This window comes from Rattus norvegicus, chromosome 18, assembly GCF_021556685.1.
Source record: "Rattus norvegicus strain SHRSP/BbbUtx chromosome 18, alternate assembly SHRSP_T2T, whole genome shotgun sequence".
NCBI classification, from domain to species: Eukaryota; Metazoa; Chordata; class Mammalia; order Rodentia; family Muridae; genus Rattus; species Rattus norvegicus.
In genome coordinates this window covers 23670992-23694506 of record NC_141551.1, presented here as the reverse complement: position 1 = coordinate 23694506, position 23515 = coordinate 23670992, and the positions used below count along the sequence as shown (strand labels likewise).

At 47.5% G+C, this 23515-nt stretch overlaps 1 protein-coding gene across 3 annotated transcripts in view; it reads right to left on the bottom strand.

The window, feature by feature from the left end:
- Lims2 (LIM zinc finger domain containing 2) overlaps positions 1 to 13563 on the bottom strand; it is a 38146-nt gene extending 24583 nt beyond the window's left edge. The window contains exons 1-2 of one of the 3 annotated variants that reach the window (NM_001415698.1): positions 3834 to 4049; positions 3355 to 3379 (exon numbers count right to left, since the gene is read on the bottom strand). Coding sequence is in view for 1 of the 3 variants with exons in the window: in NM_001415697.1 (NP_001402626.1) it covers positions 3834 to 3844 (11 nt within the window). In the remaining 2 variants the exon portion in view is untranslated. Of the gene's footprint in view, positions 1 to 3354; positions 3380 to 3833; positions 4050 to 13369 lie in introns of those variants that run through there. The other 2 variants (NM_001012163.2, NM_001415697.1) reach the window with 2 other exon arrangements.
- Between the last annotated feature and the right edge of the window lie 9952 nt (positions 13564 to 23515).

Here is a 23515-nt window from a genome sequence, read left to right as displayed (position 1 = left end):
GTGGTTAGGCATGCAACTGAGGACTATCAGTGCCAGGGTGGAGCACCTGAAAGGCCACCCCTCTAGACTGTCTACCTTGGGACAGCCTACCTTGTCTTCCCTGCACTGACAGTTGCATGCCCCCTGCAGTGGGCGATAAAACAGACAACCAAAGCCAAAGCATCCAAAAGCAGAACAGCCTTCGGTGGGAGGGGATCCCAAGGTCTTCCTCTGTGTGGTATGGGGTGGTATGCCCCCTTGATGAATAGTCATGCATGCAAGTATGGGGACCCCCACCCAAGCGGCTGATGCATTAGAACATGGACCTTAAACAGTGTGGGACAGAGTCATGACAGACTGTGGTAGCTGCTGTATGGCCTTTCTTGTGGATGATAAAATATGTGACCGAGGCGGGTGATCTTCCCAGCAAAAACAAACTTGCCCCGTGTCAGGGAGGAATCACAGTGGGGAAGAAGCATACAGACACCCTCTGCTGTAGCCTCTAGTGGGGAAGTGGGAAGGGGAGGATAAGATTAAGGGGCCAGCCAATCTTGCTTACAGCTTTCAGGATGCATGCAAGGCAAAAAGAGAGTAAATTGTATCTATACTGAAGATCTCTTCCAAGGATCCAAAAGCTGGAACCCCTGGGAGGATTACGAGAACATGAGAGAGATTGTAGACGAGATCCTTGTTTGAGCTTTAATAGAGAATGGAAAGTCTATGATTCTTCACACAGATGGGGACATTAATAAAGGCTCAGTACTGGAACCCGTGGTAACCAGGAGACACTCTGAACTGCATGGACTGGGGAAGCCTTCTAAATAAGCCATGAGAGAGAGTCTGTCAACCCTATGAGGCTGTGGGCCATAGGGTTGGGGTGGTCTTAATCTGGACCCTAAGGAAGCAAAGAAACGGAATAATAGAATCTCCCATCGCCCTGTGAGACAAAGACTGCATTACCTGAGGCAGTAGGAGGGAAACTGGTCACTGATTGGAAGAGATAGAGGAAGAACAGACTTTATGGAGAGAAGTTCACAGGAGAGATTCGGTATTCGATGAGAAGATCAGCAGTCCAAGTAAAACTGTTCATCAGAGAGTTTCGAAGTTCATTCAGTCAGAACTGTTAAAGGTTTTAGTGGCTTTTCTGAGCCCAATGGTGGGACCGTAGAAGAGTCTCTGTCAGTCTGAATGATTTAGATGGGCGCGTAAATCAAGATCAGTAAATGTTAAGCAATCCAAGGAGGTTAAGACAAAAGAGAAGCAGAAGGATGGGTCTGTTTTGTCACTCAGAGGTAAGTGTGGCAAGATCTGTGTTGAGCTGAAGCCCCTGGGTGGGGGTCGGGGGTGAGAAATGGTATTCGACTGGGTCTCTGGAGATTTTTAAAATCAGAGCAACAAATGACAGCAATGATAAAACAGTGCTGGTGAAGCAAGTAAGTTTGTCCTAGGTGCGAGCAGTTACATCAGAGCATACTGCGATGGACAGATCACAGCCACAGCCACAGTGCTAGCCCAGAGCTGGCCAGCACCAGGCAGCTCGTCGTGACAGGCTAGAGCACGGCCCCAATCTCCTTTGGATCTGAGCTGGGTGAGACCAGTGGGAGTGAGGCGTCCCAGAGTGACCCCATGACAGCGGCAGCATACTAAGATGAGGCAGTGAGATGACTCTTGGGAAAGAGCTGTGAAGTATGATACATCCTGTCCACTCCACCTCCAGGAGGCCCTGACCTTGCCTCCCAACTCCATCTTCTGGCTCCCTGGCTGCTGGCTTCCCGGTCATCTTCCCTGTCTCCTTGCAGCCCTTTCTCTGCACAGTGCCAACGGGTGCATTTACAAAGGATGCTATTCCAGGTCCTCTCTGGTGGCTTCCCAAAGCCCTCCCTCTGCTCTTGCCTGCCATTGTCCGGGGGAGCGGTGACAAGGAGGGTCCTGAGAGGTGTGAACAGAGAAGGTTTATCTGAGGTACAGTATGTCTCCAAGCAGTGTAAAGGACTAGTAGGGGGGTCCAGGATCCAAGCATGAAGACCTGCCTCTGCCTCTCTGAGGCAATGGACACAGAGTATATGACACGAAGGAAAAGAAACCCCATAGTTCCTAGGACAAGAAGAGACTCACCCCCTCCAAAGTCTGAGTAAGGTCTGTTCCTCCCAGATCAGTCTGACTAGGATCTGTGTGTGCCTGTGTGTGTGTGTGTGTGTGTGTGTGTGTATGTGTGTGTATGTGTGTGTGTGTATGTGTGTGTGTGTGTGTGTGTGTGTGTGTATGCACACGCACGCGCCCAAAGAAGGGAAGCCAAGCCTGGAACCTGTGGTGGACAGTGGCATCTCACAGATGCTTAACAACATATGAGCAAGAAATGCTTGAAGAACTGAGCAGAGTCACCCAAGTTCTCAAAGATGGCATCTCTAAGCAGGGGCACTGTGGCCATTTCTGGTGTCGCTGTGGTCTCCATGTCCAGGGGTTTCTCTGTCCTCTGGGATGAGCATTGTACCCAGAACAGAAAAGAGCTCCTTGTCCCCATGTGACCCCAGGGCCAGCAGATCTTCTGAGCTCATCTCCTGCCACCAAAAACCTTCCTGAATGTTCTCCTTGCTGGCTGCCCATGACGGACCAGTCTGTCCAGAAAAGGTTGAGGGACCTAAGTTTAACAGGTGCCTCATGTCTCTACTCCCGGACCCACTTTCAGCTTAAGATGTAGCTGGGTGCCTGACTCTGTGGCTGCTGTTTTTTCAAAGCCGAGGGCTTCGAGTGGGCAGCCAAGAAGTTGGTAAGGATTTCTGCCAGGGACTTTGGGGGTGGGGAGGTGGGGTGACAGAAAGGACCACAGCAATCTGGGGGAAGACCCTTACCACCTTCCTGGGGTGGGACAGGTCCTTGCATTACACTGCACAAAGAAGCAGAGTCTTCCCACTGAGGGAACACCCAGAGCTGAGGGTGGAGAGGAAGCAGGAGGGAAGGGCGGGCCTCACACCACGACAGGGTACATAGTGTTTCTGAATCCAGGGCTACCCAAGGACTCTCAGCCACACCTTCAGTAGTGCTGAGCAGCAGCGTGTCCCTGAGGCAGAATACTATTTTGTGCCTCAAGGGATCTTCAAGCCACTACCCCACAACCACTGGGTATTGCCCTGACTCCCAGGACCGGGGACCCTTTCCCAAAGAAGATTGCAAAAGGGACAGGGCTCCCCAGGAGCAGCAGTGCAGCAAGGTGCTGCGCAGAGAAAGCTTTCCCACCAGCCTTTAGCTAGAAGAGAGTCCTGAACCCCAAGACCACCCCTTCCAGCCCAGCTTTGAGCCACACAATGTACCCAGCCACGTTCCAGAAGCAACTGCAGAGGCCAAAACCGGCCGGACTCTTATGGACCTGTGACCCACCTCTGGAACCTGGATTGTCTTGAACCTGTACAAAGAGACCGAGATCTTTAACCGGGGCAGGCTGGAGGGATATTCTCTGCCCCTCACCCAGCCTCTACACTCAGGGTTTAGAGACAGTTCTCCACAGGTACCTAATCATCCTTTACCTCTGGTTTACAGAGAAGGCAGTAGAAGGTTCTAGAGTGAATATTACCCAGGATTCCACCGCAGGTTGCCAGGAGAGCCCAGTGCTCTCCAGCTACGTTTTAAAGCTTCAGTTGGCTGGTGACCTCAGACAAGTCCCTGGTCTGGGATCACTGGCGATAAAACTACACCTGCCAAAGCCCACACATTCTCTCAAAGAAGAGAATGGGTCCCCCTGTCCGACCTTCTCATTCCCAGAGGGGTCGCAGCCTGGAAGCAATGAGTCCGCGGGACCTCCCGCCACGATCCGCTTCCCCACATGTCACCCTCCACCCTTAACTTAAGGCATCTGTTACCTTCCCGTCATGGTGGCCGCGCGCCTAGCACCCGTCAGCAGTCCACTGCTGGGTCCCTGACAGAGGACGCAGGGTCCCGGCACAGGGAAGAACACGCCCAAACCGCGAGGGCGGCTCCACCCAGCCTGCAGCTGGGAAGAGGAGTGCAGGGGACAGCTTCAAGGGGCACAGGGGATGCCGGTGCTAGTGTCAACCCTGGGAACACTAGGGACTGACACTAGAGACTCCCAACTTGAGTGGGTCGGTCACGTCCTCACTACCCGGACTCTGTTGCCACCTCCCGGATTCCGGGCATACTTTTCCTTTTAAAGGGAATGAAGTTATAATAAACAGGCACAAGTTCGCACCCCACCCCCATTCACCCTCCCTTCCACCATCCACCCTCCCCATACTCTCCCCTACCTCTACCCCAGACACTTTTAAGGGATGTGTTAGAAAGGCAAAACTGAGGCTGCCAGAGCGAGCGAGCGCGCACGCGTGCGCACTTCCTTGGCGTTCCTGCGGCTGCCCCAGGCAGGAAAAACAGTCCGATTTATGCCTCCAAGACGTTTCTGGGCACCAATTGCCCAGAATCTCGGGGCATTAAGGGACTCCCCTTGGGCTGGAGAGATGGCTCAGTGGTTAAGAGCATTGACTGCTCTTCCAGAGGTCCTGAGTTCAAATCCCAGCAACCACATGGTGGCTCACAGCCATCTGTAATGGGATCCGATACCTTCTTCTGGTGTGTCTGAAGACAGCTACAGTGTACTCATATAAATAAATAAATCTTTAAAAAAAAAAAAAAGGGACTCCCCTTGTCCGTGCGGTCCCCTCTCAGAGAGGACAAGGTCCAGGGGATCTTTTCTGCCTGGTGAGCTTAATCTGCCTCTAGACCTAACACCAGTGCTCTCTTTCCTGAAAAACCACGCAGTTTGTTTGTTTGTTTGTTTGTTTGTTTGTTTGTTTTGGACAAGGTTTTATGTAATCCATGATGACCTCAAATATCCTTTTATGTAGCCAAGAACGACCTGAGCTCCTAATCTTCCTCCCACTGCCTCCCACTGCTGGGATTACAGAAAGGGACTCAGTTTATATAAAGCCGAGGGTGGAACCCAGGTCCTTGCGCATTCTAGCTAAGCACACCACCCACTGAGCCAGACATCCGTATTTCTTAATAAAAATCAGAACTCCTGTCTATAGTGAAGCATTGCTGATAAAGGGAGATTATCAGCCCTAAAAGGATGCGGTGATATAAAAGCTGGAGGGGATTTCTGCTTTGAGAACCTGTTCTCAGGTACTTATGTCACCAAAGGGCAGGGTCTACAGTTATTATCGGTTACATTTTTTTTTTTTTTGCATTTGTCTTGGCTTTTTCTGCTCAGTTGAAACTTGAGGATTGGTTAAGCACACTGTGGTCCCTCTGCCAGTGTTAGGAGAAATGTTTCCACAATTGTCAACCCAGAGGAATAGACATCCAAGGCTGAGCAGAAATTGGCTCCTGGGTGGTTTAATCAAGCAGAGAAGTCTTGTGGGAATCAATGAGAATAAAACGTCAAAGACAGGACCCGGAAAGATGGTTCGTAGCAAAAACATGAGGATCTGAGTTCAAATCCCCACCATGTAAAAAGTTGGAGTTGGTCCTGTGTGTCTGAAAGCCCGGTGCTGAGGAGGGCAGAGGCAAGAGGACCACTGGGGGCTACACTGACTGCCAGTCTAGCTCTAGGTTCATGAGAGACCCCATATCAAAGGAATAGAGTGAAGATGATTCATTAAATACCCAATGTCCTCCTCAGCTTCTGTACACAGTCACCTGCCCACTTACCTCCCACTTAACATGTATGTTCACACACCACACGGGGACATTGTGTGATTGCTGTATGATGTGGGCATGCAGGGATCTGCCTATGGATCTAGGGTTGTTTGTTTACCTGCTACTCAAAGGGTTTTATTTAGCCCCACTAGAGATACAGAGCTTCCAAATGAGACTAGCACCTGCATTGGGGACACAGTGGACACTAGAACATCCTGATTAGTAGCTACTGGGCACATCCTGCCAGGAATGTGTGTCGCCTTGGGCCAGGCTGCGAAGGGATCAGACACTGCATTTTGCAACTGTTAGACCTGCTGTCCATACGGATGTGGGCGTGGCCCTTGCTGGGCATGACAGGTGCTGGCGTGTCACATGTGTGTGCTGGCGTGTCACATGTGTGTGTACATGGAAGGGGAAGCTATGGGAGTGGAGGTGGCTTTCCTGGACATTGGTGAAATATAAAAGTGGGTGAGGGTATGTTTAGTGGGGATATGATTTGTGTTGGGAAGCAGGAGGAAGCAGGAAATGAACTCAGAACTCTATCGCAGATGTGCAAGGTTTGATTCAGGTACAAGTTCAACCTTAGCGTTAAGTGGATCCCTGAAGATGTCTACGTGAGCAGAGAACCCTCCGTGAGGAGGGAAGGAGCAGAGAGGTCTGGTCTGGTAGGGCAGGCTTGGTAAGGAGATGTGGCTGTGGAGACAGCTCTGTCAGTTCTGTCAGTAAAGTTCTCACCGTGTGAGCATGAGGCCATGACCTACTTAAAAAAAAAAAAAAAAAAAAGCCGGGTACACATGAGTTTATAATTCTAGTGCAGGAGAAGCAAATCATCTCTGGGCTCCGTGACCAGCCAAGCCACCTGTTTGATAAGGTTTTTGGCCAGCGACAGATCCTGCCTTTGAAACCTCAGGAACAGCAGCTGATGTTGGCAGGCTGGCCCCCATGAGTACCTGCACATACATGCATCCGAACGCATATGGACACATACTAGGAAGAGGATAGGGGACGCCACAGATCCGAGAAGCCAGGGAATGCTCGTCTCTATCTCCAAGGACAGGAAATGATCTGAGATGGATAACAGCAGGCCCAAGAAAGATAGGGCTCCATACCCAGTCCTGTCAGAGAGGAAGGGGAACAGGTACCCTAGAGACAGGCTGAGCCCTGGAGGCAATAGGGTATTATAACTGCCCTGAGTGGAGGGGGAGGAGGAGGGGAAAGAAGGGGGAGGGAGGGAGGAGGGGGAGGAGGAGAAGGAATAGGAGGAATAGGAGGAAGAGGAGGAAGAGGAGGGAGAGGAGGAAGAGGAGGAGGAGGTGGAAGAGTGCACAGCTCAAGCCAAGGCAAGGGACAGGGGTGGTGTTGCACTGTGTCTGGGGTGAGGAGGTGAGCTCAGATCGAGGCTTGAGTCCCATACAAGCCCTATGACTCAGGGACGGGAGCCCAGGTGGGCTCTGAGAAGTCTAAGGTCAAGGAAAGGACAGAGTGACATAAGGGTTGGTCCCAGGAGGAAATGTAGGTGCAGACACTCACTAGGGGCAGAGCAGGAGCTTAGAGCAGATGAGCCCCAGAGAAGACAGAAGAGAACCCTGACTATCCCTAGCACGTCTCCTTTCTCCAGGCCTGAGCCCAGTGCTGCAGTTCAGGGATGCTCAAAGACTCATGGGATTAAGTAGGGTCTGGGCTGCTTCTAACCACCATGCCAGAAAGATGAGGATGAAGAGAACTTGAGGCCTCCAAGAGCCTCGGTTGGCCTCCTCCAGCCCTATCTAGAGTCCTACATGAAGAGAATGAGTGGGCTTGCAGCCCTTCCAGAGTGTGCTAATTAATCTTGTGAAGTCGATAGAATTCCAGAATCACCATGGAAACTAATCTCTGGGCAAGTCTGGGATTATCTGAATTGGGCTGATTGAGGGAGGAGCCTCTGAAATCCAATGAATGAATCTTCAGACTGAGCTAAAAGGAGAAAAGGAGTGCGACCAGTAAGATGCGGCTGTGGGTGAACCTGCCTGACAAACTGAGTTCTGTCCCCAGAGCCCGCAAGGCAAAAGCACTAACTCCCCTAAGTCTCCTGACCTCCATAAGGGAGCCGTGGCACGTGCATATCCAAACACACATACATTCTGTGATGACTAATCTTGGCTGCCAACTTGGCTACAGAATCAACTAAAACCTAGATAGTTGGGCGCCACTATGAAGAATTTTCCTAACTGGATCGTTTGAGGTAGGAAGACCCACCCTTAATCTGGGTCATACCTTCTGGTGGCAGGATATATAAAAGGACAGGCAAGAAGGAATCTTGCTTTTTGCCTGCTTGCCCTCCCTCCGGAAGGCAGGTTCATCAGTCCTACTGCTGAGGCGTTTCTTTGCTGGATTACGATCTACTTCAGGGCTTCAACACTGCCCAGCTACCAAACTGTTGGCCTTTCAGCCCCGAGACAGCCAGAGTTAGGCTAGCTGGACAGCACTCTATAAGCCACACTAATAAAAAAAATTTTAATATAAATTTATTCTGTCAGTTCTTTTCCTCCAGAGAACTCTGATACACACATATATACAAATAAATACATAAATAAACGTAGTAAGCCTTTATAATTAAAATATAATATTAACAGTAAAGCGCCTGATGGTTCCCTGTTGTCCCTGCTGCCGCGTCTGTCTTGCCATGACAGACTGTATTTACTGGAACCGTGAGGTGAGACAGAATGAAGTTGTTTGTCAGATACATTATCTCCACAGGAAACAAGTAACTAATCCACAAGGCCTTGAGGCCTATGCCCACTACGGACAGCTCTGTAAAGGGAGCTATGTGCTTTCCCAGGCAAACAGGAGGGTAGAGTTAGTCAAAGGCAGCCAGCCATAGGGGATATGAGAGATCTCCCCGAGCGCTGGTCTACCTAAGCTCTCTCCCCCACCTCTAGGTTATGGATGGTTTCTGTGAGGAGTTAGTAAGGAGAGGGCAGTCAGGAAAAGAGGAGAAAGAAAAAGCATTGCTACCTGGGAAGGAGATAATCTCATAACATCTGGAAAGTACTCAGCCAACAAAGCCATCCACTATCCCAGACCATCTATCAAGACAAAGCCACTCACTGGACATGGATCTGTGTGACTTTCTCAGTCAAATAAGGCCATCCGTTTGTGGGTATTTTCTGTTGGAGCTGAGGTGATGAAATGTGGGCAGAGGGATTGTGGGAAAACTGCTAATTAAGGTTGAAGTCTACCATTTTCCAGATAGCCTCTGAGCTCCATGGAATATGGGGACTTCCTTCGCTGGCAGGGCCTCCCATTCTCTGACTTTGTTTGGGCAATTCAAAACCCCCCACACCTCTAACCTGCAGAATGTCACATAGCCTTAGATTATAGCTTCAATGTCCTTTCTCCTGATAAGAACACATTCAGCTAGCACCTGAGATTCCTGAAATGCTTCCCCATGCTAATGAGGCATTTCAATACCCCAAGCCTTCAGTCAAAGACCTTTGTCCATCTTGGATGTTTCTATCCCGTCCCACACACCCCCAAATTATATAAGCCTCGAATCACCCCAAGTGGAGTCTATCTGCCTCCCCGCAGCTGATCCGTTGTATCTTCTACACCATATATACTCACAGGGCTTCTGAACCCCCACCCCATCCCCTCCACAGTCTCTGCTCCCTTTGTCCCCATGGACCAATATCGACATCAATCCCTGAGGACAAGAAGGGTCACAAGGCATCGAAGGAAAAAAACGATCTGGGGAGCCTATAAGGACCAGTTCAGAGACCACTTGGCTCTGTGGACATCACCCTTCCCGACAGCATGATTCAAATAAATTTCTTTCAATCAAAAAAAAAAAAAATCAACGAATGCCCATTTTTACTCCTCTGGGCACCGAGACCCTTGTTTTCTCATACTCCCACATTTCCCTCTCAGGACATGAGTGGGTAAAACTCTCAGCCACACTGGAGTCACTCATGTATGCTCCAAAGTAAACCTTGTCTTTTATTCCTTTGAGTCGTATTACATTTCTTTATCTGTTTCTTTCTTTTTTTTTTTTTTTTCTTTTTTTCGAAGCTGGGGACCGAACCCAGGGCCTTGCGCTTGCTAGGCAAGCGCTCTACCACTGAGCTAAATCCCCAACCCCATCTGTTTCTTTCTAGGACACTGTTCTACATGGTTCCAGATCAGCCAATGCTACGAAGACCCTGTCTCAAAACGAAACGAAACAAAACAAAACAAAACAAACAGCAACAACAAAACCCAAAACAAAAAACCAGAAAGTGGTGGCATCCTTTAAAAGAGCACCAGTCACACCCTTCCAAGGGGCCTCTTTGTGGTTCAACACTGTCCCAGATGTTTAAAATGACTACTGAGTTGGGACATTATGCTGATGGATTTTCTATCTGGCTAATGCATGCCATCCAAAGATTTGCTTTGTTTTAGTTTCTCCTGGTTTGGGGGAGGGGGAAAACTTTGCAGGGGTCTGATTTCAACCTCTCTAGAAGGACACGAGACACTTTGGGACTGATTCCTTTTGAAACAGGAAACTTTCCTATTCTCCTTCTCACTTAAGGAATCAAGTTTTAGTTACATTGTTTATAGAAGACCATGTTCAGGCCTTGGTCCTAGGAATGGTTTCCTAGTCAAATATTAACTGTTGAAAGCCAAAGTGTAGGTCTGTGCATGACCTAGTGTTGTCTGCTAGTCTCCTCCAAACTGAAGTGCAAACGGGAGGGAGGAGTAGGTTCCTGAGCCTCAGGAGGTAAACAAGAATGACATCACATGTCTAGGAGAACAAAAACAAAGACTCTTCCAGCTCCCTCCTGGGGAAGAGAATGGGGAAAAGTAGACTGTCAGCCTCCAGCTGGCTTCCCATAGAGCTCCAGGGCTGCAGACCAAGGTGGAGGTGGGGATGGGGGTGGGGTGGGGATGGGGTGGGGTGGGGGTGACGCGTCTGCTCTTGAGTCATCCCTACTCGAGTCAGTCACATAAACCATTCCTAACCCGAGGAAAGCCATTGGCTCAGCCAGTTAGACTTTGGTAGAGCTGGTGCTTTGGTCCCCGTGAGTTCCCTTTTCTTGGGCGACTAGTGGCTATGTGTTGCATCTCTTCAGGACAAATCTGTCACCCAACATCCTGTGCATATGTTCATTTATTTACTGATGACCTATGTGCACCTGTGTGCATGTGCATATAGGGCCAGTAGTCATAGTTGATCTCTTCCCCAGTCATTCTCTGCTTTTTTATTATTTGAAACAGTGAGTGTCTCTCGCTGATCTGGAACTCACCTAGTAAGCTAGGCTGGCCAGCCAGTGAGTTCCAGGAATTACCCTGCCTCTGCCTCCCTAGCTCTGAAATTACAAACAGATGCCACTAAAGCCCCCCCCCCCTTTTTTTAAAAAAAAAAAAAGAGTTTTGGGAGCAAAGTCAGAACTTCATACTTGTAGGCCAAGCATTTTACTGACAGAGATGTCTCCCCAGACCATCGTTAAATGAAGTTGATGTAAAACAGACTCAGGGTGGATACTGCCAGACAAGCACAGCGTTTATGTAAATTCCCCCCCACCCCACCCCCGGAGCTGGGGACTGAACCCAGGGCCTTGCGCTTCCTAGGCAAGCGCTCTACCACTGAGCTAAATCCCCAACCCAAGCATAGTGTTTAAAAGGCAATTCATGCAGCTTCATATAGAATTTTTGCCAATTCAGTTCATATCTCTGAGATGCATGTTGAATAAAACTGAATACAGCTGGTAGGTGTTCAAGCCAGGCAGAATCAATATTTTTTTCTTTACCTTTTTAGTTAGCACCCAAAATAAATAAGTCTAATTGTGACATTTTCATACATGTCATTGTACTTTGTTCATATTTGTCCCCTATCACTCTCTTGCTCCTTTGGCTTCTTCTGTGTGTGTCTCCCTGTCTCTGTCTCTGTCTCTGCGTGCATGCGTGCATGCGTGTGTGTGGTTGTACATACACATACATGTGGCAATCAGAGGACCAACTCTGGAGCCATCCAACTTTTTTCCTACATTTTTTTAGAGCCACGGATCCTGCTGTCTCTGCTTCCTTAGCACTGGAACCACACTGCTCGAGGGGTTTCACAAGCTCAGAGGGTGACACTCTGGCCCTCCTGCCTCAAGGCGAGACCTCTATCAACTGAGTCATCTTCCCAACTGTCCTTGCTCCTGAGAGTGTCATCAACTCAGCCTAGAGATGGACCAAAATCTCCGAGGAGGAAGATATCATTTTATCTGCATTTCTCAGCTGGGACAGATGCAGTTCAACAAAGGCAGTCCCAAGTGGCCCTTAATATTCAGGACTGGGCGCCTTATCTCTGATGGCCTGCCTGAGACCCCCTGAGTGTGAACCTTAGTCCCCCGAGTGGCCCCATTTCTACTCCGACAAGATGTAAGAAATGATCATGAACCAGAAAGAACTCGCCAGATTGCAGGCACAAGTGCGCATTGGTGGGAAAGGCACTAATCATGGAAGGAAGAAGGTGGTTCACAGGACAGCCACAGCAGACGACAAAAAGCTGCAGTTCTCCTTAAAGAAGTTAGGGGTAAACAATATCTGGCATTGAAGAGGCGAACGTGTTTACAAACCAGGGAACAGGGATTCGTTTTAAAACCCTAAAGTTCAGGTGTCTGGGCAGCAAGCACCTTCCCAGCATCCTCAGCCAGCTTGCTGCAGATGGTCTGACCAGTTAGAGGAGACCGGCTGAAGCTCTCTGCGCAAACAACCTGTGGATGGAAAAGCACCACTTGCTTCTGGAGAGGAGGAAGGTGATCAAGTTCCAGAGCTGGTGGAGAACTTTGATGCCTCTAACAATGAGGCAATCTGTACTGAAGCACCTTCTGAAGAAGGTGACTCTAGCAGAAGTCACATACAGGACCTGCTATTTTTTATCGTGACTGCTTTTTAAAATTTTTTTTATTATGGATCTGATAAAATCTAGATCTCTAATATTTTTAAGCCCAAGCCCCCCGGACACTGAATCTCTTTTCAGTTTTTGCTTATGCCTAATTCATTCTTTGCAGCAAATTAAGCTGAAGACGCTTGGGAATAAAGTTTGGAAATGTTAATAAAATTCTTTGCCTAGTTAAAAAATATACATATATACATATACACACACATATACATCATATACATGAAATATGTATACATATGTTTGTTCCTTGTGTGTGTGTGTGTGTGTGTGTGTGTGTGTGTGTGTTCAGGAGTGACAGATCTCTGCATTTCAGACCATTTCAACCTTGGTCACCCAACCAGAGGCTGGGAATGTAGCTGAGGTCAAAGCACTTGTCTAGCATACATAAGGCCCTGGGCACCATCTCCAGCACAAAAAAAGATAAAAAAGATTGAACTGGGCACAGAGAAGAGTTTCCCCCTTCAGGGCCACAGCTACTCAACTGTTCCTAAGACCATCTCCTCGGCAAACCAAGATTCATTTTGCTTCTTCTTTCACATTGTGAAACCAATCCTCATGGGCAAGCTTTTCATCAGAGCCTCCCAAACCTCTTCCCCAAAAGGTCAGCAGCCCACCCTGCCACTCCCCAAACCCATCGAGTCCCCGGAGGAGACCCAGTATGCAGCCGAGTGAGTTACCACACTAACCAATCCCAGGAGAGCAGAAGGCCTAGAGCTGTTTAATTCCCCACCTAGCAACATGAGCACAGTATTTAGGGCATAAAGGTTGGCAGGGAGATTCAGGGTAGAGGCAGGCAGAGGACCCTCCCAAGTCTGTCACTCCGATATCACCGCTCTTCTTTACCTTGGTGTCAGAGACGATGCTTTACTTCCTGGGGCCCTCCTTCCCTGAGGGCAGCCTGTAGCTCCTCCAGGGGCAACAGCAGGTGCCCAGCCTGTTTGGCACAGCCACGTGGAGAGAGAGAGACTGCACGGTAACCAGAATGTCCCACCACCGCAGCTCCCAGACGCTGAGCTGCACCCTCACCTCTTCCTAGCTAGGCCAGAGACTTGGCCTGAGGTCCAAGCCTAGAAGGTGTGGCCAGAAGAGCTTTGGGGTCAGCTAAGGACGAGCTAGGACTGAAGTTTAGGAAGGAAAAGCTTGCTTCCCTAGAGACCCAGGATGACGGGACAAAAGTGGTGACAGCACCCTCTGATTTCAGAGGGGCTGGCAAAGAAACATAAATTCTTCCTGGGGTAAAGAGGTCATGAGCACTCGGGAAGGTCAATGTTCGCAGGGCAGACGGCCAAGAAAATGGAGCCCGTGGTGAAACAATCACGGGCCTTCAGCCTCAGCTATCAAGATGGCTCCTGCTAAATATTGCTTCCCTTGAAAAGCAGGAAAGTCTCCAGGCCATTTATATCACCTTAATTGTTTTTTATTTATAGTTTTCTGCTAGGAAACTCTTGCTGCTCTAGATTATACGCATGCGATGGGAAGAAAAAGTCACCCCAAGCGTCATCACCCTCTCATGCTGTCAGGTGTGCACTTAATCATTCCTGGCTTTTGCTATCTACTATTTTTTCTTTTACAAATCTATTTATTTCTATGTGTATGAGTGTTTTGTCTGCATGTATATATGTGCACTGTGTGTGTGCCTGGTGTCCTCAGATGCCAGAACAGGGCACCTGGTTCCCCAGAACTAGAGTTACAGATGGTTGCCAAACACCATGTGGGTGCTGGGAACTGAACTCAGGAACTCTGGAAGAGCAGTCAGTGCTCTTAACCACTGAGCCATCTCTCCAGCCCCTCTTAGTCACCTCTTTAGTTACTTTGTTTAATTTTTTGAAACAGTTTCCTTAGCCCAGGCTGGCCTTGAACACACTATGTAGCCAAGGATGACCTTGCCTTTCTAATTCTCCTGCCTCCACCTCCCTAGTGTTGGGATCACAGCTGTGCACCACACCTGCTTTATGCTATGCTGGGGGCAGAATCCAGCCTTTCCTTTGTGGTGGGTAAGCACTCTAGCAGCTGAGCTACACCCCTAACCTATGTGATAGTTTTGTGTTTGCAATGCCACAGTGTCTTCATGGCAATGATGGACTTTTGTCACCCTCTTTGTTCTAATCTGAGCTTCCCTGATCCTACAGCTGCAGGGAACCCTTGGACTTGGTGCTGTCAGATACTGTCCCAGGATCTACTGGGAAGAGACTCCAGGAGTCACATGTACTATGTTAGGTCTCAAAGCAGACAGATGGCTGAGTGTCTTACTTAGGATTACTATTGCTGTGACAAAACTTCAGGACCAAGAAAGCAAGTTGGGGAGAAAGGGTTTATTTGGCTTACACTTCCATATTGCTGTTCATCATTGAAGGAGGTCAGGATGGAGCTCGAACAGGGCAGGAACTGATGCAGAGTTCATAGGAGGGTGCTGCCGACTGGCCTGCTCCCCATGGCTTATTCTGTTGCAATAAATATTTAATCTACAATAACCTTTTATCCCGCGCTAGTGCCAGGACCTGTACGTAGGGCCACATGGCGCTGTGGGGTACTTTTAATGTCAGTGGCTCCACACTGTCCCCAAGTACTCTCAGACCCAGGTGGTCCACGAGCCATTCCTGCGTGGCGAGGTGCCATGCTGGTCTCTAGTGTTAGTTCCGGCACTGGAGGGCCCTATGGAACTAACCATAATTTATCTCTGATTCGTATTTCTCCCGGCGGCTCTCTGCTAACCGCAAACTCTCTGATTCCAGCTACTGGGTAAAATCAAAACTCAACACACTGCAACCCAACAATCAGATTTACATGTTTAATTCTCAATCCATAGTATATAACAAACTTACAACCAATTATTAAAGACATAAACCACCCACCAAGGTAAGATAAAGTTACCTATAGAAATCCATCCCTTAAGAAATATATAAAACTACCTTGGCAATTCGAGACCCCCTGGATCTGGGCCTTCCTTCTCCGTCTCCATCTTGATTCTCCCCCTTCCCCTTCTCTCCCACCTTACAACGTGTGCCAGCCCTCACCTGCATATAGACATCAACCTATGTTACTCAATCTGATTTCTTTTTTTCTTTCTTTTTTGTTTTTATTTTGGTTTGTTTTTGTTTGAGACAGAGTTTCTCTGTGTAGCTCTGGCTATCCTGAACTCCCTCTGTAGACCAGGCTGGCCTCAAACTCAGAGATCTGCCTACCTCTCCCTTCCAAGTACTGGGGTTAAAGGTGTGCACCACTGCCAGGCTGGTTTTTAGAATCCAGGACCACCAGCCCAGAGACAGAACAACCTCCTCCATTGTCTTAGTTAAGGTTTCACTGCTGTGAACAGACACCATGACCAAAGCAACTCTTATAAGGACAACATTAAATTGCCCTTCCCCCATTCTCCCTGCCTCCCTAAAATCCGTTAGATCACATTGCTAAGCTCGCCAACAAGGTCCATTCTCTTGTTTGGTTGGCCACTTCCTCGTGAAGCTGACCACTAAGGTCTGATTTTCGAAGCTAACCTACATATTCAGAGGTTCAGTCCAGTATCATCAAGGTGGGAGCGTGGCAGCATCCAGGCAGGCATGGTGCAGGAGGAGCTGAGAGTTCTGCATCTTCATCTGAAGGCTGCTAGCAGAATACTGACTTCCAGGCAGCAAGGTTGAGGATCTTATAGCCCACGGTGACACACCTACTCCAACCAGGGCCACACCTAATCGTGCCACTCCCTGGACTGAACATATAAACACCATCACATCCATCAATCACTAGTTAATGCCTGATTTACAGAGGCATTTTCTCAGTTTAGGTTCCCTCCTTTCATATAACTCTAGGTTGTATGTCAAGTTGACATAAGACCAGCCAGCATGGACCTGAGACATGGCTCAGTGGTTAAGAGCACTGACTGCTTTTCCAGAGGTCCTGAGTTCAATTCCCAGCACCCACATGGTGGCTCACAAACATCTTTAATGGGATCTGATGACCTCTTCTGGAGTGTCTGAAGGGAGCGACAGTGTACTCACATAAAATAAAAAAATCTTTAAAAAACAACAACAACAACAACAACAAAAACCAGCCAGCACAGGGAGGTGCCTACTAACACAGCAGATCAGAGGCTTGCTTCCAGGCTCTCAGTACCTGTTACAGACGCTGGGCTCCTCTTAATACTTCTCACCCTCATCCCCTCCCCTAAACCTTTTCATCTCCTGAGCTTCGCTTCCCTTCTCCCAGCTTCTGATTCCTATATAACTCGGCCATTTTTGGTGCCTTCTTGTCTCTGCTCTTGACCCCTGGGTTCTCCCCACTAGCCCCTCTTTCTCTCGTGGCCCAGCCTATTCTGCCGGCCATGGTCAGTCATCTCTTCCAGACACCTCTGGTTGTGCTTTCCCTCCTATCTACAATAAAACCTCTTCAAACAAGCCTAGGAGTGGGCGTGTCCTCACTCCTAGTCACACTATGCATAAAGTTTCTATGCCAAGCACTGATGAGCATAACTAGATGTTTTTTGAGGGGGAAGGGGTTGCTTTGAAATGAGGTCTTGTGTGTCTTCAGCTAAGTCTCCAACGCCCTTAAGACTTAATGACCTTGAACTCTAATGCTCCCCCTCTTTACCTGAAGATCACAAGGATGAGCCACTAAGTCATGCTCGGACAGTGCTGACTCACCAGGCTTTGGGCTCATAAGGCAGGCACTCTATCCACTAAGCCATATTCCCATCCCCTGGATGGTGTTTCTCAATCAACTCTTACACCCCTTGAGGTGGGACTGTCCACTGTCATACGACGCAGAATCTAGCAAGGGCTGGGTGGACGTGGAGCAAGCTTTAAATAGTTATCAAAACAGGGAGGTGGTACTGTGTGGCTATGCTGTCTAAAACAGCCAGCCAGTAAGTTATAAATAAGTTGTGGGCCCAAACGCAAACTTTCCTCCTACTGGCCTAACTCTCTGGACCCAGAACAGGGCTCTATTCAGAAATGCTGCCTGGTAAATATTTGTCAAAAGCAAGTTCTTTTAGACATTTTGGAAAGTTTCCTGTCCCTTTGCTGGTCACCTGTGTTTGCATCACATTCCCAGGCTTCAGAGAAATTCAGATGTCATTTCTGCACACTTCTACGCCTCAATTGAATTTGTGGAAGTGGTAAAGTCTTTACTAAATAGGTCTCAATATCTAGATTGCTCGTAAAATTGGACTGTTTGAGACAAGGTCTCACTCTGTAGCCCAGACTGACCTGAGACTCACTGTACACCTCAGGAAGGCCGGCCTCATGTAACTGCTTCAGCCTCCCAGATGCTGAAATTACAGCCACCTGACCAGCTGGACATTTAAGCTACTGTAGCAACTCTGAATAATGAGTTCCCATGGCAACTGGTAGCAAGGATTTGCTTTGTCCTAGTAGCAGTTATTTGCTTAGTGGTTTGAGTCATTTTATGAAGACTATTTCTTCTAAAGTGGACTTCTGCAAAAACCTGTGTTTCATTCCATCTTTTAGCCTGGCTACATAGTTTACGCAGTCAGTTTAAGCTAATTATTGGCCAAAAGTTGCACTCAAGGCCTCTTGCACAGCTTGGGCAATTTGTGTGTGTGTGTGTGTGTGTGTGTGTGTGTGTGTGTGTGTGTGTGTGCGCGCGCGCGCGCGAGCGCGAGTGCGTGTGCTCCTCCACCCACCCCATGACCCCACCCCCCCACCCCTGCATGTGGAGGCCAGCGGACAACCTCTGCTGTTGTTCCTCAGAAACCATGTATCTTTATTTTAACTGGGGTTACACAGTTGCACAGCATCCTGCCCAGCTTCTTGTTTTGCTTTTTTAACTCATGAGTTCTGGGGATCAAACTCAGGTACTCATGATTACAGGGTAAGCACTCTCCTGAACAAGTCATCTCTAAAACCTGCCAAAGTAAGTTTTGTTGTTTTTTTGTGTGTGTGGTGTCTGGGGATTTTTTTAAATATTGGTTTTGGTTTTTTACCCTGTACTACTGATATGCACGTATAGACTGAATGCTGCAACCATCTGTTCTGTTTTGCTTTGTTTCCCTTACGATCAACCATAGCCAAATACCAGGCTTCCTCATTTTGATCACTTCTCAAAATGCTGCCTTGGGCACACATGTGGCCTTTCAGCCCCTTAGGGAACGTGAGGTTCTGTTTTAAAGTCTGGTTTCTTTAGTTTTTTTGGCATTGGAGTAGCTTCTTATTCAGGAACACTTGGTAAGGATTGCAGGTCTCTAGGTATTATGGTTAATCTTGATTATAAACCTGGAATCAAGCAAAAGGCAAGCTGCTGGACACTCCTGAGGGATTTTCCTTGATCAGATTATTTGAGGCAGGAGGTGCACTCTAAATGTACATGGCACCGTCTGGTGGCAGCCCAGATAAAGGGACATGGAAAAAGAAAACCCTGCTTTTGCCTGCCCTCTCCGACTCTCCTGGTTCATCTACCCTGCTGTCGCTAAATTTCTTCACTGCTACTAGAACCAACATCTTTAGGCTTCTGGTGTAGACTGAAGACCAGCATCTCTCAGGAAACCTCCAGGTCCTCACCACCATACTGGGGCAGACACTCTGCTTTGGGGACTGAACAGCCATTGTTGGGTTACCCAGATCACCATATTCAACACTCCATTCAAGAGGTAGTCATTCTTCTGTTCTTATAGAGAGCCTGGAGTAATATAGACTGGGGTTGGTTTAAAGGAAGAGAATCTGTAAGGATGAATTCCTCTAGTTGACTTGGTAGTGTCTGGAGCTCCCCAACTCCACAGAACCTGAAATCACCAGACTCTCTTAGAGGCAAAGAGGGCGCTGAAAGCACATGGATTAAACTATTTAAAGCACTGTGTGAGGAAAATGCATTATATACTCCTGTTGACTCTGTCATAAGATGTTTGCCCATTTGTGGGAACATGAAGTAAGCAACAATGCTAACTGGTTACTGCTAGCATCTCTGGATAAAGTACACAAGGAAAAGAGTACGTTCAGGGATAAAACCTCGCTGACTCCACCTCAGGGTTTCTAAGTGTGCCATCCTCCAGCAGCCCAACGCTCAAGTTGTCAAAGATCAAACTGAAACCCTCATCATACAACTAGCTAACTTAAAACTCGATCCAGCCTTGGAGGGCGCCAGCAGTTAAACAGAGGGCACTGGTTAGAAAAGAATGGGGCCTCTAACTTGTGAGATGGCAGGAGGTCGAAGCTGCCAAGGAGAATAACCCAATCCGGGCTGGATGGTAAATGGCCCAGACCCCTCAGGAATGAAGGTACTGGTCACTCCTCCATGCAAAGAACCAAACTCCGCTGAGACCTGCTGAGGGTAGGAGAGATGCAGAGTGGGTATTAGCTAGTAAAGCCACACACAGGATTGGTTATAGTACTGAGGGTTGTAACTGCTGCTAGCGCTTCTGCCCACATCTTAATGTGAGTTTCTATTGCTGTGATAAAAAAATACCATGACTCAAGCAACCTGTGGAAGAAAGGTTTATTTTATCTTGGAGTTTATAATCCACCATCCACGGAAGTCAGGGAAGGAACTCAAGGCAGGGACTTGGAGACAGGAGCTGATGCAGCGATCATGGAGTCAGCTGCTTACTGGCTTGTTTTCTTACCCCATCCGCAACCACCTCCACAGGCTTGACACTGCCTCAGGGAGCTGGGCCCGCCCACAGCAGTTATTAAGGAAATGCCCCCATAGGCTTGCCCCTGGTCAATTTTGTGGGGACATTTTCTCAATTGAGGTTGCCCTCTCTCATATGACTTTAGCTTGTGTGTTTAGCTGTACCAGCACAGTCCTGTTCACAATGTTTGTAGATACACACACATATACATTAAGCAGATATTGGGGTTTTCTTTCTTCTGCTTGTTTACAATGTAAAATACACTGAAATAATAACAGTGGATAAGTGTTGGAAATACATACGTATTATCAAATTTAAGTTATGGGATATGGAAAGACCAAACATTCTTCAAGGGACTTCGCTGTTTGGAAGAAATGATGTTTGAGGTTGTCCATGAGACCATTATATCATGTTAGGCAGAATTATGACCTTATAATTTATTGCATTTGAAATAAAGCAGGATATAAGGAGAAGTGACCAGATGTCACGTTTACAGGAGGTAGATTTGTGGTGCTTAACCTTGGTTGTCAACTGAGTCGAAATGTACTAAAGGCTGCTGGACACTATTGGGACGAACTTCTCCTAATGAGATTATTTGAGGCACCTTCTGGTTAAAAGAACTCAGAAGTAAACCTCATTTTCCTCTGCTCTCTCGACTAGCTGACCTCTGCTGCTGCTGCTAATTCCCAGTATCAGGATGAGCGTCTTCAGGTTGAGGCACCCAGACTCTTGGACTTAGCAACTACCTGATTCTCAGCCTCTGAGATGAAGCAGCCCTTGTTGACTACCCAGACCACATCATGTGATTCAGTCTAATGAATCCCTTCTTACTATGTATTCTGTCCATCCTCTCCCTCCTGAGGGCCCCCATGCACTGAAAAATGTTTCTCAAACTATAACACCCTGTGATTGCTCTGTGAATGTAAAGCCCAACACTTACGCATAGACTTCCGGCCTCCCAGAGAGGTTCTTTCTGGACTGTCTCCTTTTCCTAGATCTGTTATATTTCTGACGGCTTTGTCATTTTTCTTGTTGCTATCATGGAGGCATCAAGTTCTCTTTTTGTGTATGTGCTCACACATAGATGGGTACACATGTGTGAGGGTCAGAGAACAGAGTCGGATTATTACCCCTCTGCACTGTCTACCATCCTTTTCTTTTCTTTCTTTTTTAGGCATGTTTTTCATTGTCCGGGCACTTGCCTAGTAGAATAAGCTAGCTGACCAGAAGATCTGAGGGATCTACCTGTTCCTGTCTCCTCAGTAGTTCATGGTTTGGAGGATGGAACTCAGGTCCTCATGCTTCCAATGCAAACATTTTACCAACCAAACCATCTTTCCAGTGCCCTTTAATCTCCAGTCAAAAACAAGCAAGCAAGTTGAGGCTTCCATTAGTACCAACACTTTCAGGAACGGAATTTTCTACCCTCTGTTCCAAACAAAGTGAATCTCCTCAGACACAGCTAGGAGCTCTCCACTCTTCTCAGGACAGGGCAGGAGCTCTCCACTCTCCTCAGGACAGGGCAGGAGCTCTCCACTCTCCTCAGGACAGGGCAGGATTTAAGGTGGGGACTGGTTAGTCAGGGTCTCTAAAAGCACCAACACACACAGTTTATTGGATAGGCTAACAAGCTGTGGTTCAGCTACTCCAACAGTGGCTGTCTGCCTCAAATGGAAAGGCCAAGATCCAGTAACTGCTCAGGCCACAGGGCTGGGTGTCTCCACTGGCCTTCAGGCTACAATGGAATCTTGAAGAAATAGGTTTTTTTGTTTTTTTAAGATTTATTTATTTTATGTATATAAGTGCTCTATCTGCATTGTATGCTTTCGTCCCAGAGGAGGGCATCAGATCTCTTTATGATGGTTGTGAGCCACCATGTGGTTGCTGGGACTTGAACTCGGGACCTCTGGAAGAGCAGCCAGTGCTCTTAACTGCTGAGCCGTCTCTCCGGCCTGAAGTAGGCTTTAACTAGTGAAGGGATACCTCAGCAGCGGGAAAGGTGAACTTAGCAGTGAAAACAAGGGCAGAGAGGCAAAGCTTCCTTCTTCCGTGTCCTTTCATGGGCCACCAGAAGGTGTGGCCCAGATCACACCGACCTCCACTGACCAATCACACTGACCTCCACTGACCAATCAACAAAAGCCCTCACAGGTGTGCCCAGGTGCCTTTTTAGTTGATTGCAGATGTAGTCACACTGACAACCAAGATTAGCTAGTACAGATGGCTCTTGGAAGGATTGACAAGATTCACAAACTTTTAGAAAATTAACTAAAAGAGAGAATTCAAATTAATAAAATTAGAGACAGATGGGGAGACATTGCAACAGACACTGAGGAAATGCAGGAAATCATAAAGACATACTTTCTAAATATCTACTTTATACCAAACTCAAAAGTCTAAAAAGGATTCATTTCTAGACATACTATTGCCTACCGAAGCTAAGTCACGATGAAATAGTTTAAACAGACCCATGGCATTCAATGGGATATAACCAGTAATTAAAAATCCCCCAACTAGTGACTGGAGAGATGGCTCAACAGTTGGTCCAGAGGACTTAATGTAATTCCTAGTACCTACAGGCACTCCCATATGTAACTCTGATTCCAAGGAATCCAATGCCATCTTCTGGCCGATATGGGCATTGCAGGCAGGTGGTGCCCAGACATACATTCCGGCAAAACCACCTATATACACATAAAATAAATAAAATCCTTTAAAAAAAACCTCCCAGTCAGGCAGTGGTAGTGCATGCCTTTGATCCTAGCACGCAGGAGGCAAAGGCAGGCAGATCTCTGAGTTCGAGACCAGTCTGGTCTACAGAGAGAGTTCCAGACAGCCAGGGCTACACAGAGAAACACTGTCTTGAAAACCCACATAGATATATACAGATACAGATATAGATACAGACATAGATATAGATAGATAACGTAATATACCATAACATAACATAGATAGGTGTTCTAACTAAAACAGCCTAGGAACAGATGAATTCAGTGCAGAATTCACAGACTTTCAAACTATTAACACTCCCCAAATTATATGTAAAGTACAAAAGCAAGGGACACGTCCAAATTCTTTTTACAAAGTTATAAAACCAGACAAAGATCCAACAACAACAGATAAACAAAAATTATACTGCAATTATTTCTGATGAATACGGATTCAGAAGTCCTCAGTAAAATACCTGCAGAGCGAATTAAAAAAAAGTCAAAAAGATCATCCACCATGATCAAGTCATTGCTGGGATGGTTCAACATGTGTAGTCAGTAAATAGTTTAAACAGACCCATGCAATTCACCACATAACAGACGGAGAGAGAGAAAACATGTCATCCAATTATTACATGAGAAAGGCCTCTGACAAACCTAACACATCTTCATGATCAAAGTCCTAGAGACATATCCTGACATATC